A 14,974-nucleotide genomic window follows, 5' to 3' on the forward strand; every position below is an offset into this window, starting at 1 on the left:
AACAAAGTTGCACTAGTACAAATTTGATGCATAATACAACTGAAGAATCGCCATACTCCTTGGTCTTTTTGGCCTCTGATATGAGAAGGAGAATCCAAATGCTTTGCTGAGAATGGCTCCATATTAAACACTGATGTATATTTTCTTTACCCTAAGAGCAACTGTTTCTTCTATGTCAGTTCCTGCAAAACTGTGCAATTATTAAGAAAGACATATAAGCCTCATTTTCAAGTGTTATGGGATATATGATAGCTTGAGAAGAGAGTTAGAACTCAAGAGCTTTTATCTAACATGATTTGCTTAGACTACTGCTTCTTAGCCACAGGGTCTTACACTTCTTTTTACTAACCCTTGAAACATTATTGTTGATGTTTGTGCTTTGAATTTAAGGTGGACATTCCTGGGTTGCCTTGATAATGGAAATTAAAAGTAGGTTATTCAAACATGAAGGTTTTTGTTTGAATTCTTCAGTGTTTGGGGCATTTATCCAAGCAAAGTCCCATCAACCAGGCCATGTTGTGTGTACACTGCTGTCGTATCACAAGGCCCTGTACTCAAAGAAATTGAGATCCACTGGTTTAGCTCTCCTTGTGTTATGCAGATGTTCTACCACAAATCAGAATGTTCTGAGCAATTGTGTGTGGCACCTCACAGCAGTTTAACAGCGACGCATTCTTTTTGGCGTATTGTCCTTTTCTCCGAAGGAACCTTTAGAAATGGAGTAATTAAAGTGAGATGAAAGCAGCCTTTCTGACCTTGACGTACAAGCAACAGCATGATCGTGGCGACGGGAAAATGGAGAAACAACATGTCCAATGTGAAAATGCGTGTAAACACCATTCATTGTTCTCGTTGGCTGGTGCATGCTGAGAAACAAATGCTTCTTGCTCATTTGCATTGTAAATCTGAAAGCGCCCGCACCTGAAAGCCCAGTTGAAAGAGTCCCTTCCGTGATTAGGGACCTTGCTATTCACAGAAACGTAATTCCAATTAGCTTTGTTATCTTCCTTTGAAAACCGAATGAAGGATACCAAGGCAAGTGACATTTCTTTCTTATCCTCATTCCCTCCCCCCTCCCCCAACACAGAAAGCCAGGCTTGCTAGGATCCATGCTGCGAAGAGTGGGACTGCCAACGCATACATGCAGAGCAAAAGGAACGGCTTGCTCAGTAACCAGGTAATGAGCGTGTGCATTCTAAATTCAGAAAAAGCATTCAGTAATAGCCCAGCAATCCGTGTTCTGTTTCACATCAGAGGCCTCCAAACCTAGAATGACAGTCAGTCTGAGGAAGGAGGCATTGTGCTTCTTAAGAGGAAGCTGTGACAGCCAGGTTTCTCTTGGGACTCAGTCAGCTCTTTGTCGAAGGTGATGGAGCCCTGCTCGTTCAGCTCTGAAAGCAGCCTTCATCCTGTGAATCTCCAATACAGCTCCCTAGAGTTTGTAGCTGCCATCCAGAAAGCATCTCCCCTTCGCATACAGACAGGGGCTGGATCTACACACTGATACAAAAAAGTTAAGAGGTGGGGGAAAACCCATTATATAGCTCTCTGCAATTTCCCATTGGCTGTTGTACAGTGCCCCCTGGTGTCACATTTTTATAACACATTTATAACGTTATACAGTGGTACCTCGCAAGACAAATGCCTCGCAAGACAAAAAACTCGCTAGACGAAAGGTTTTTCTGTTTTCGATTTGCCTTGCAAGACGAATTTCCCTATGGGCTTGCTTCGCAAGACGAAAACGTCTCGCGACTTTTTTTTTCTTTCTCTAAAAACAAAGACATGCTTTGTTTATAAAGTTAATTTATTTTCCCTTCAATTTTTGAACTGCTCTTTACAGTATGTGTGACTTTAAAGAGCAGTTAATAAACTGTTGTTGTACCAAATTTGGCTTTGTTTGGACTTTTTTTGACCATAGGAACGCATTAATTGATTTTCAATGCATTCCTATGGGATTTCGTGATTCGCAAGACGAAAAATTCGCTAGACGACAAAAATTGCGGAACGAATTAATTCCGTCTTGCGGGGCCACCACTGTAACTCACCAGGATAGATTAATCCAGGCAGACACACCATTAAATAGCATGGACCAAATGCCTGCTGGTCTCCACCAAGTTTCATACTGGTCTGCAACTTTGATGTATAGTATATTACAGATGACTGGTCCCTGCTATAATGAGGATGTGCTTGCATCACAATCCCTCTCCTGCAATTTATCTCCTCTTGATCTATCCATTCCTGACACTCTTTCTGTTCACTTATTCCTCTGCTAAATCGCACATTATTGCATCACATACGTTAAAGGGCAGGCAAAGAGATGGAAGACAGCGCATAAACCCACATCTAAACAAACTTGTGAGCAGCAGTTTCCTAACCTGCCCACTTTAATGTAAGAGGTGAAGTCATCTGCAGCAAACAGGAGGCCCTTTATCACTAGCAGTTCCAGAATTCTGCAATCACTTCCCTCAAGAGGTGCAGGTCTATATTCTTTCCTCCTGACATTGAGGTGATTTTCTAAAGCCCATTTATTCAGGAAAGCTTTAGAGCATTAAGAATTGCTGGCTATCCTTTGAGACGCTTTTAGATTGTGCTGCAGAGTGTTACTTAACATATGGAGTTTGTTACAACTTATATTGATGATAACCAGCGTAGACGTATTTTTTTATAAGGATTAGAATGTCAAAAGGATCCTTCATAGAGAATAGCTTTGATCAACAGCTACTGTGGAGGGCAAACCGGTCATTGGCTTAAATGCTTCCACTTTTCTTGGTCTTAAGACCGAATACTTCACCTGAAATGAACTGTGAATCAGGTTATTAGCAGGGTTGGGGCCTCATTGAAAGGATTTTTCGAGGAAATCTAATGATCAGTGGATATGCGCAAGTTATTTTATATTAATTGGTATTTCCACAAAACAGATCTCTTTATAAATTGTCCAGATGTGCTCTGATCAAGAACTTAGTTTAAAGTCTATTTCTTCACAACTGAGAAAAATATAATATTCAATGTATTAACAGTTATGCGGTGATGAACAAGAGGCCTTTGTTAGCAAATCTGGTTCTACCTTTGAAATCCAGCACCACCACCTGCTGCACTGTCTGGAAAAAACCACGGTAAGATGATAAACCTGCAGCTTCCTTGTGATCTGAGAAAAATAAATATGGTGTTGATTTCCTGTTCTCTTGTTGCTCTTAGTTAAGAACTGCTCTGATGAAGTAGATTTTCATCATACTTAGCAAGTGAAATTTCATGAAGTGGCAGTTTCCTGAAATTATTTTGGTGGCAGAATTTATATGGAAAAATGGCACTCATTTGTGTTTTTATTAGCTCTGTTGAGAATACCGCTGTGCTTGAATGATTAATAGCTCAGTTTAACCTACGAACAGCTTGATCAGATAATTCGCGGGCTGAGTTGCATACTCTCCAACATTTTTCTGATCAAAATAGGGACACCCTATTCCATCATCATCATAATTTTATTATTTATACTCCATCCATCTGACTGGGCCACTCTGGGCAACTTCCAACATATACAATATAAAAACATAAAATATTAAACATTTAAAAAACTTCCTTATACAGGGCTTTCATTCAGATGTCTTCTAAAGGTCGTATCTCCTTAGCTTGAGGGTTGCATAACTCCGTACCCTCCAACATTTCTCTGATGAAAATAGGGACGCCCTGAGGAAATACAGGACATTATGGGATTAAATCAGAAACTAGGACAGCTTCTGTAAATCCGGGACTCTCCCTGAAAAATAGGGAAATTTGGAGGGTCATCCGTAGTAGCCACTGGCTCCCTCTAGCAAAGTGTGCAGCACTGTTCATACTTGCTCCTTTCCATATCCTGAACTTCGCATCCCCGTTCCTGAGTCCTGACAACAAAAAGAAAGAAGATAGATCCAAGGGGAAATCTGAACATGCTGGCTATTGGAAATGCAACACCACGTATCTCAGCAGATACCAAAAACGCCACATGACAATTCTGCTGGCAAAATTGTACTAGGTTGGCTGCAAAAACTCACTTCCTCCAATGGGGGAAGGCTTCCCGACTTGGAGGAAGCTCCCTTTGTTGGAAGAAGAGAACTTTGAGTTCAGTAGTGGTTTTATTATATGCATTTTTCTTTTTCGCTTTTGCTCACTGCGAAATAGAAAACGTAGCCTCTTGTATTCCACACTGGACCATTGTATGGTGTTTGTTTTCATCGCTTTCAATGACATGAGCCTCATCTGCTCCTGGAAGCTCAGTCAGGTGTGGATGAAGCTCCTGTGTTCAGAAGCCCCCTGATGTCTCAGGGCCACTGCTTTGAGTATGGCAGCCGAACGAATCTGAGTTATGAGGAGTTCCACAGCGCCAGATTTGATCCCTTTAAAAAATAGTGTCTGTTAAACATGAAAGGTTGGCTTTTCTGTGACAGGGCTCACCCACAGGAAGTACTGTTGCTTATTCTTTTGACCTGCATGGCAGCCATTTTGTGCTGGCACACAGCATTTTGATCAAAAGCATGAGTGCTGGCACCTTGGGTTTTTTAACTTTAAAAAAAGCACTGTTATGTGTGCACTACTATTTACCATCCGTACTCTGCACTGTGAGGATGCGGGTGGCGCTGTGGGTTAAACCACTGAGCCTAGGACTTGCTGATCAGAAGGTCAGTGGTTCGAATCCCCGCGACGGGGTGAGTTCCCGTTGTTCGGTCCCAGCTCCTGCCAACCTAGCAGTTCGAAAGCACGTCAAAGCGCAAGTAGATAAATAGGTACCACTCCGGCAGGAAGGTAAACGGCGTTTCCGTGCGCTGCTCTGGTTCGCCAGAAGCAGCTTAGTCATGCTGGTCACATGACCCGGAAGCTGTACGCCGGCTCCCTCAGCCAAAAAAGCGAGATGAGCGCCGCAACCCCAGAGTCGGCCACAACTGGACCTAATGGTCAGGGGTCCCTTTACTTACTCTGCACTGCACTGGATCATGTTTTGAAGCATACATATAGCAGACTGAAATGCAATTCAGAGTGTTGCAGCATGAAATTGAGCAAAGTTTGGGTCTGCCAGAGTTCAAGTTAGCAGCCCTAATGATGCCATTTTTTAAAATAAGCTATAGAAATCTGAATCAGAAGGGGACCTTGTTTTTGCTCCTTGCCTTATTTACTTGGGCTCTGTGATGCTTTTGTTTAAATTACTTTCAGTGAAGGGAGTTCAATTGGCAGTATTTTTGTTTTAAGTCTGTTACCGATATGGCTGACTGTGATATATTGGGCAGGAAGCAAACGATATAGAAGAATTTGGGTGTCCCCCCCCCCCTTCCTTCTGCTGTTATCGTGCTTCTGATTACATTGCTTATATTTTGATACGGTTCTAAATTATTTAAAATGTTGTAAGCTGCCATGGGAAAACATTGTATTTTGAACAGTTGGGCTACTAAATTTATTAAATAAGCAAACCAGCTCTCTTCCCATGAAATATGAACGAGGCCGAATCTTGTGCCATGGGGAAACTTTCATTTATCACAGCCGCTTTTCAGATTTAACGCTGTTTTCCTTTCTAAATCATGTTGAGCAGAATCACGACTTCCTGGATGAACAAACCTACGAAGAAAGCTGCATGGAGGTGTCCGCTGTCAACAGGCAGTCCAGTCATAGTCCTTCCCTTTCTTCTCAACATGGAGTGACGAGCTCTTGCTGCTCACGGAGACATAAAAAGACATTCCGCATCCCAAACACTAACCTAACTGGCAGTCGCCCAAGTAGTGTCCAAGAACTCAGTACCATTCAGATCAGATGCATGGAAAGAACACCTCTGTCTAACAGGTACTTCAGCTTAAAAATGACCCCAGACAGAGATAGCATTATGTTCGCTCTCCAGGCAGAGATAACATGATGTTTGATCCTATCAAAGAATTGGCATGGAGCGTGTGTGTGTGTGTGTGTGTGTGTGTGTGTGCCCGTGCAAAATATTGCTCCGTTTGGGGTCATAACCTGTGTTCTGTAATGTTACGAGGAAAGCCGTTTCCTAGTCTTGAATGTAACGATTTTGAAGTTCTTAACTGGCAGAGGAACAGTGAATGAATGTTGGTTCTTTTAAATTATCAAAGCAAATCATTTGTGTAAAATGTTGGGCTCTACTGGAAACCACATTTTGAGAGACTTTGAGTAGTCCCATTGTGACAAGGCACAAATGAATTGAAAACACCTATGAATTCAATTTGGTCAGTATGTTTACAGATAGCTGTTCACAAGACCATTTGTCATACTTCCCCTTGATAGATGACCTCATTTTTTTTTAAAAAAAACTTAACTGCACCAGGATTGAAAATCTTTATTGAGAAAATATTGCTGTGTGGATGAGCACTGAACTTACTCATGGCACTGGGCAATATTGTGACTACAGGTATATCAACTGATCTCATACCATATCACATGGGAGAGGTGTTTTTTAAAAGGAAAAGAAATCTATTAAATAAACATTATCGAGACTTAATATTAGTCATATACTGAAAGATTCTCATATCTATAACATGTACATAATATGACTGAGATTTATGACCTTTTTTTTGTAAAATGGTTAAGTCGAAATATGCTAGCCTATCAGGGCATTTTAATAAGGTGTATTGGTCTTGTGAAAGCTTATAATCACGTTGTAATAATAGCCTCCAAAACAACCAAAAGAGTAATTTGTTGCACCAAAATCTGTTGCAATTCAAGGATTTGTATACACTGACATGCGCACAGAGTTTTGCATGTGCGACATGTCCCATTTATTTTCAGAGAAACCATGATCTTTACTAGCACTTCTTTGCACCCCAATATGGTGGCCTCCGCTGAAATGAATGTAGATAGACGAATTGCACATGTCTGTGACTCAGGTGTCCGCACTTATAACATCTATGATATCTAAGTTGGTTATCTAATGTTAGTAACTGAGGTCAGCTGTTCCATTACTCTCAACAGCAAATACAGCCACCTGAGATGCCACCAGTCACTAGGACCAGTGTGAAGCTGTAGACCAGAAAACCGCCTTGGTGTTCTGTTCATGGTGATTTCACAGACCTGCCTACCTTTGTAGTGCTGTGTTTCTTTCTTATCTACAATGAAGACATGGTTCCTAATTGCTTCCATGTAAAATGTGTTGAGGCTGGTGGATGAACAGTAGAATAAGCATTGGAAGAGTCTAATAGACATTTGAGTTGCATCCTACATGCTTTTGTGACATACCAGAATTGAATAGAAAACACTAAGCAGATGGGACATTTGTATAATTTTTTTTTATCCATTGGTTGTTGTTTTTGTTTGTTTTTTTAAACTTCTCTAGCCGATCCAGTTTAAATGCCAAAATGGAAGAGTGTGTTAAACTAAACTGTGAGCAGCCTTATGTAACCACAGCAATAATCAGCATTCCAACACCGCCTGTGACTACGCCGGAGGGAGACGATAGACCGGAATCGCCAAGGTACTCAGGAGGAAACATTGTCAGAGTATCTGCTTTATAAAACAGTTAGAATAAAGACCACTCGGAAGCTGAACTGCGGCCAAGAGCATAAGATCCCGAAGAAAGAGGGACACAACAACTCTTTGTTCGGTGGAATGGCAAACAAGGAAAAGAAAGAAAATTTGAGTTTCTGGAGATGCAAAACATTTGGGGTTTTCAATATTGAACTGTGTGCTTTGGGCAACCAAATGGAATTTCTACACATCACTTGAACTTTTCTGGAGCAAACTCTTCTGTGACTCTTTTGATTTACTCTATGAGCACAATGAAAGGTCTCCCATTGATGCTTCTTCTTACCATGAAAAATCTTTTTGATAAAATATCTTAAAAAAAAAAAAACACACACCCGGCAACCCACCAGTCAGACAGTTCCAAATGAATGCAAAACCAAGACTGGAAATGCAGTTTTGATAATGTGTCCTCCTTTTTCCTGTTGATAAACCATGAACCCATAACCAAGTGAGTTTAAAAGAGATAGTGAGAAAATGGCTCATACAATATTTGTATCGATTGAAAGAAACGCAACCACAATGCATGTGAAAATTCTTTGGAGCTGTGATCTGAGTTTACTTCTGTTGTTTATTTCAGGTTAGGCATGATAACATTTTACTGTAGAAAAGGGACATTTCTGTGCACTTACAAAAAACCTGATTGTTAATGTTCCATGGTTGTGCAAATAACTTCCTTTCTTGTGGGGGAAATGAAGTATTTCTCACTTGAAACATGCATTAGTGAACTTGAGGTGTTCAGTTAGTTTAGCATCTATCATTCTTTTTGCTTGCTTCCTTGGTACTGTTACAACTGCAATAATTCAACATACACCTGTTGTATCAGGAATCAGGCCTTTATGTATAAAACTGCACAAATTCAGCTACACAGGTAAAATAATCACCCGGATAGACAGTAAAGTATTTTCTGTTGTATGAAAATGTTTTGAATAATTTCAAAAGCAATTTTTTTTTGTCACAGATGTTAGCTTTTGGTTTTTTTTAAAGTTTATTTAATTCTCATTACCCTGTAATTCCTTAAAGCCAACCATTGCCTTTCGCTGCATTTCTATCCTCTTTGAATGTCAAGGGTTTCCATAAATTAACTGAGAAGCCCTGTTTTATGAACACCATCCTTTATGTTTCCTGAAAACGACAGTCTTCCTAGTGCAGTGATACAATGTAAATCTCATCCAAAGTGACAATCACTTGGTTTAGTGATTAACATCTCTAAAACGTCGCTGTTATGTTGTGTTATTAGACAAGCTGAGCACTGGGAGACATGCAAGTTAATTTGCAGAGGATTACGAAAATGTTGATTGTCAAATCTGTAGTCAGAAACACTTAGTAATGCAATACCCTCACAAGGATGAATGGTGAAAAGGACCTAATTTTGCAAAAAAAACCCACAAAAACCAGTGATGTCAAAGGATGTACCCCCAATAGGATTACTCATATAATTGTAGGAACAATACACAAACTTTACTGTTTAATTTTTTTTCCTTTGTTTGTTTCATTGTCCAAAGGATTTTTAAAATGCTGTTTCCAGAAAAGTAACTTTTCTCCACTGTTGCTAATTTGTTTAGGAACATGGTGGGTTGTTTTTCCCCCATAATTTCAGATCTTCAAGATATTTCTAAGTAAGAACGTGTAACCAAACATTGAAGGTGCTTCTCAAGAAACTACTAAATAGATTTATATAGCACCTCTGCTAGAATGGGTCCTAAATGATTGTGTATTAACAGATGTGTCTTCATCTAGTCATTGAATACACTGCTGTATGGAAGTAAGGATGTCCTTACATAGTTCCTTGTCTGCAATTATGTCATATTAAAAATAATATATTGGATGTTGGTCATCAGATGCCATCCTCATCTATTCCCAAACAATTTGTCTAGTATGGGTTAGTTACATCTATTACTGTAACATTATGTGACCACCATCACATCCAAATACATTTCACATTGCCACAATATTGGATCAGAGGCTCATTTATAAGAGAGGGGATGGGGTATGTAGAATTATAGGTTCTCCCAGCCCAGTCCTCTGGACGGATTAGCCATGCTATATCAGTGCATTAAGAGTAATAGTTCTCAGAGTGGGCAGGAAAATATCTCCCTTTGGTGTGGCTCCCCCTCCTTTGAAACTGAATCAAGGGGAAATGAAATGAATTGTCATAATGTTATATATACAAGAGCAGATGATCACAGGGATTAAGCCAGGACAACAGAGACATGTTCATGCAGGTATCATTGGTTGCACAGGTAAAACTCCTTTTTTGGAGCCTGGTTCTAAAAGAGGTGGGGGAGTTGGGGGGGATTAATAAAAGAAATTGTAGATTTCTTGCATTACACACACACACACTGTATTTTTTGCTCTATAAGACTCACTTTTTCCCTCCTAAAAAGTAAGGGGAAATGTGTGTGCGTCTTATGGAGTGAATGCAGGCTGCGCAGCTATCCCAGAAGCCAGAACAGCAAGAGGGATCGCTGCTTTCACTGCGCAGCGATCCCTCTTGCTGTTCTGGCTTCTGAGATTCAGAATATTTTTTTCTTGTTTTCCTCCTCCAAAAACTAGGTGCGTCTTGTGGTCTGGTGCGTCTTATAGAGCGAAAAATATGGTGTGTGTATGTATGTGTGTATACATGTGTGTGTGTGTGTGTGTGTGTGTGTGTGTGTGTGTGTGTATATACCAATGATGAATGCAAGGCAGAAAGTGAAATAACTTTTGCATCTTCTGGCATTTTTTTCACCAAGGCCACATTTATCTGCCCTGGAAATTATCCCCTCCAAAACGCGCTCATCTTAGCGCTTAAGTTGTTGGTACTCAGTGCACCAGAAGTAAGTCTTTTGCCAGTAGGGTGGCCAGGTGAAAAACAGAGCAATCTAAGGGCTGTGCCTAAGAACTAGGCAGATAGAGGCATCTGCTAAAATCCCCTCTTCTATACAATTGTTATGGAAGCAGGAGCCCAGTCCTCCTTCTCCCTCTCCCCCACCCCTATTGCCAGGATTTAAGCTTGCACCAATTGGTGGTATTTCACACGAGACGTTGTGGCAGATACTGAACTAGTCCGGTAACCCATCAGTTACATTATGTGTCTGTGCAGAAGATTTTCAATGGGGCTTCCTGCCAGGTATGTTTGCATAGGAAACGTTACACAAAACAGTCAAATTGGTGGGGTTTTTTGTTTTTGTTTAGTTTTATAAAAGAAGGCAGAAAAGCTGTGATACGTAGGCATAATTTTAATCATTTGCATTGGAACACCCATTCATTTCCGCACACTAGAAAGAGTCTACAGCATTTGCAAGTGACATCTGGCCCTTTTTACTCAACTGACGTTTTTTATAATATGCAAAGCTAGAGTTTTCTGCTCTCTGCTGTACTCTTTCTAAGTGACTCCACTGAAACCACACAATCATTTCATTCTTCAACCGCAGAAACACAGCTCCATTTTGACAACCTGCCGCTGTAACCCTTTACTCCTGCGGAATATGAACATTTTCATATAATGCGCTGGAAAATGGTGAAGCAGCCCTCGGCTTGCCTCACCGTGCAGGGAGATCTGCTCTGAACTCTTAAAATAAAAAGCAAGAAAGGGCAGCTCAAGGTTTACAAACTCTCCCTCCGATTAACTTTGACGAGAACTAGCTTTGTTTGCAATTTGTGTCAGTTTCTGAATCTGAAACTGCAACGGCTTCCGCTTCTTTTAGTAACCTTGTACTTCTGAACTGAGTTTAACGAATGTTAAATTTGCCGATAGAATATGGCAGCCACAGAAAACTCCTGGAGACTAAAGACCTGATCCAGGAGATGCACTCTGCATGCAAAAACAGGTTACAACAAGAGGAAAACAGAGCAGAACCACAATGATGAGATGCGTCCAAGACCCCCAATCTTGTACCCTATTGAAACCCTGCTGGGATTTAAATATGCCGTCTCTAAAGATGCTACATTCCTTGTAGTACAGGTTACATTCCAGCAGTGTGACCTTCATGCAACCCTCTCTGCCCCCACTGCCCTTGAATTTGGTAAGGATTTTCCACAACGCTGGTGGGCCCCATCACCCATGCAAAAATGTTATATTTCTCCCCTCTGAAATTCAGATGCTAAAACTTCCTTTTTGTGTTTTAGGTGATTTAAATGCTGTTTTTCGGTAGTGAATGACTTGGCGACTGTGTAAAATGCATCTGTGCTGTAAATGAAATGTAATTATTTCTGTGTATCACACAAAAGAAACCAAGGTTGTTGGAGTTTTTTTGACAATTTTGGAGTGGGGGCGGGGAGATTTGAAACTGATATTGTACTTCGGAAAGGTGGTATAACAAGATGTGTTATGCTGAATAAATCGGACATCTGAGGAATATTTAAATAAAACTTCTGCATGCTTGAATGGGACAACTGGTTTTGCCATAACCTCATTCAGGAAGCGCTTTGCTCCTGCCTGTACTTCAAACGAACCTCAAGTGAATGTGAGAAACCTTTGCTAAAGGTCCTCGTGTGATTTGAGATGGCATTCGTTCTACTTATTGTGCAGACAAAAGCACCACTTTCTTCTGAACATCAGTCTCTCCTCCATTGCCTCAAAATAGCACATTTTTTTTACTGTCCTACAAAAACAACACACCCTCTAATGCATGATTAATATGTCCTACAAAAAAAAACACACCCTCTAATTTAATGTTTAATATGTTATTGTATCTTAATATTCTGTTGGAAACTGCGCAGAGTGGCTAGGGAAACCCAGCCAGATGGGTGGGGTATAAATAAATAAATTATTATTATTATTATTATTATTATTATTATTATTATTATTATTAAACCTGCAGTGGAGTTCCTAATACGGTTGGATGGCATCTTGTATTCCTCCTTCCAGCAACTCCTGCAGCCAAGCTGGTACAAACTGTACTGCTCTGCTTTCCTTTGGGTCAAGGCCAAGGGGGGGGGCGGGTCTTGTCATCTGGGCAGCCCAGGCCTGGGCCCGGAGACGTCACTTCAGTGCTGCTAACACAGCAAAAGCAACGAGGGAGGCAGCAAGTTACCGGTCTCTGTAGCCACAGCAGGCGCTGCGATTCTCCAGCAATTTGACTTCACTCCCAGAGGCACACTCCATTGTCTCTTGAGACAGACGGATGCCAGCAACAATTAATACTGCCCATCACTGGCATGTGCCCCCCTCCTCTCAGTTACAGATGGCTCAAAGGGGTTCCCCAAATTTGTTTAGCAGCTCAGGGCAACACTGCTTCCTCCTTTACTTAGGTAAAGGTAAAGGGACCCCTGACCGTTAGGTCCAGTCGCGGATGACTCGGGTTGCGGCGCTCATCTCGCTTTATTGGCCAAGGGAGCCGGCGTACAGCTTCCGGGTCATGTGGCCAGCATGACTAAGCCGCTTCTGGCGAACCAGAGCAGCGCACGGAAATGCCGTTTACCTTCCCGCCGGAGCGGTTCCTATTTATCTACTTGCACTTTGACGTGCTTTCAAACTGCTAGGTTGGCAGGAGCAGGGACCGAGCAACAGGAGCTCACCCCGTTGCAGGGATTCGAACCACCGACCTTCTGATTGGCAAGTCCTAGGCTCTGTGGTTTAACCCACAGCACCACAGTGACCAAGAGATATGGCATAAGCATATCTGCTTCCAGGTATTTAATGTGCCTAGGCTACATCTTGACCACAAGCTACAGTGTGGTGTTGGCTAGAGGAAAGCTGTGGTGCAAAAGATACAATCTGCAGGCATTAGAGTCTACTCTCACTAAAGCCAGGCACCTGTTTATTTCTGCACAAATAAAAAACGGCCCTTTGGGCAAGTGAAACCGTGGGACAGAAGGCAGTCAAGATTGAATTTGATGCATCTGATGAAAAATTCTGATATATAGCATAAGCAAATATTTCTGTATGGGAGAAAAATTACAATAGAAATCATGAATGCCTTCCATATGGGCAGGAATAAATCCCCATCTATTTTTGTAGTTTAATTTTTTTTAGGTAGGCTGTGGACACCTACGTAAATTGGCAGATTAAAAAAGGGCTCCGTTAAACATGATCTCTCCAAACTATTTGTACTTACGTGTTGCCAAAGCTTTCCACCTAATGTGTCTAGACAAAGCTCCGTTAAGTGAAGTGAAAGTACAGATGGAGAACAGAGACCCAAGGAGGCCAAATTTACAAAATTACTCGTGTGAGTTCAGTCACCTCATTTGTAATGCACCCGAATCTGTTAATATTCACGCTCAGGTCTACATGACTGACAGTTACCTTTTCTGCCTCCCGGTTCCGGGGATTCTTAAAAGGAAATATTGGCGTGCACTACAGAGATAGAGACATTTCTCCATGCCTGCGATAAAGAAAAGATTGGCAGTTCTCAGGTAATGTCTATTTGTTCTATAGGCAAATATTTGTTATTGGACCCTAGGCGCTGGCGAGGTGCTGTTATCTGTGAAAACACTGCAGTGGCACCACGTGATAAAATGCTGGTTTTAAGACGGCCCCTGAGGAACTGTCTCATCTTGTTGTATGGGATCTTATTTTGAGCTGCTGTGGTTTGAGGGCATGCGGGATAATTTTCCCAGCCTGGACGTATCTTGGGTCCAGAGGGTGACAAAGGCCTCCTTGTGGGAGAATGTGCTGGCCTCTGTCTTGAAAGAGGCAGTTATTCCCCTTCTCATTATGCAGTAGACCCGCAACTTACATTTCAGGGATCACGTCTGAAGCCAAAATTGTGTATAGCCCAAACCCACTGGGTTCAATGGTGAGTGGGAATGCCAAAATAATTATCCCCACAACCCCAGCCCCTTTTTCTATTTCTTTGTGTAAAGGTGAATGTGCACAAGTTGTGGGCTTGCCGTAATACAATGGTACCTTGGTTTTCAAACGTAATAATAATAATAATAATAATAATAATAATAATATGTTATTTATTCCCCACCCATCTGGCTGAGTTTCCCCAGCCACTCTGGGTGGCTCCCAATCGAGTGTTAAAAACAATACAGCATTAAATATTAAAAACTTCCCTAAACAGGGCTGCCTTCAGATGTCTTTTAAAAATAGGATAGCTGCTACTACCGAGAAGGCCCTCTGCCTGGTTCCCTGTAACCTCACTTTTCTCAATGAGGGAACGACCAGAAGGCCCTCGGCGTTGGACCTCAGTGTCCGGGCTGAACGATGGGGGTGGAGATGCTCCTTCAGGTATACAGGACCAAGGCTGTTTAGGGCTTTAAAGGTCAGCACCAACACTTCCACTCTGGAAGTCCGTTCAAGTTCCAAAATGTTTGAAAACTGAAAGCGGAAGCCTCAAAATGGAAAATTCAAAATGGAAGCCACATTTCCTGTTTGACTTCTGAGGCACATTTGAAAACCGAGGCATTTACTTCCGGGTTTTTGGCTTTTGAGTTCCGAAACGTTTGACTACGGAGGCATTCGAAAACCGAGGTACCACTGTATTAGCTAAATATAAAGAAAGCAAAAGTTTCTGTCTACAACACACAGAAGAGAATCCTAGAAACTTAGGAAAATGGA

The 14,974-nt window shown here is 41.4% G+C and overlaps 1 protein-coding gene across 1 annotated transcript in view; it reads left to right on the forward strand.

Moving 5' to 3' along the window:
* KCND2 (potassium voltage-gated channel subfamily D member 2) overlaps nt 1–7,761 on the forward strand; it is a 288,864-nt gene extending 281,103 nt beyond the window's left edge. Inside the window, exons 4-7 of the mRNA XM_083463561.1 lie at nt 1,088–1,177; nt 3,018–3,113; nt 5,552–5,799; nt 7,301–7,761. Of these exons, the coding sequence (XP_083319687.1) occupies nt 1,088–1,177; nt 3,018–3,113; nt 5,552–5,799; nt 7,301–7,478 (612 nt within the window). The 3' untranslated portion in view covers nt 7,479–7,761. The remainder of the gene's footprint in view (nt 1–1,087; nt 1,178–3,017; nt 3,114–5,551; nt 5,800–7,300) is intronic.
* The last annotated feature ends 7,213 nt before the right edge of the window (nt 7,762–14,974 follow it).

Source organism: Podarcis liolepis (assembly GCF_965112155.1).
Source record: "Podarcis liolepis genome assembly, chromosome: 10".
In the NCBI taxonomy this organism is placed as follows: domain Eukaryota; kingdom Metazoa; phylum Chordata; class Lepidosauria; order Squamata; family Lacertidae; genus Podarcis; species Podarcis liolepis.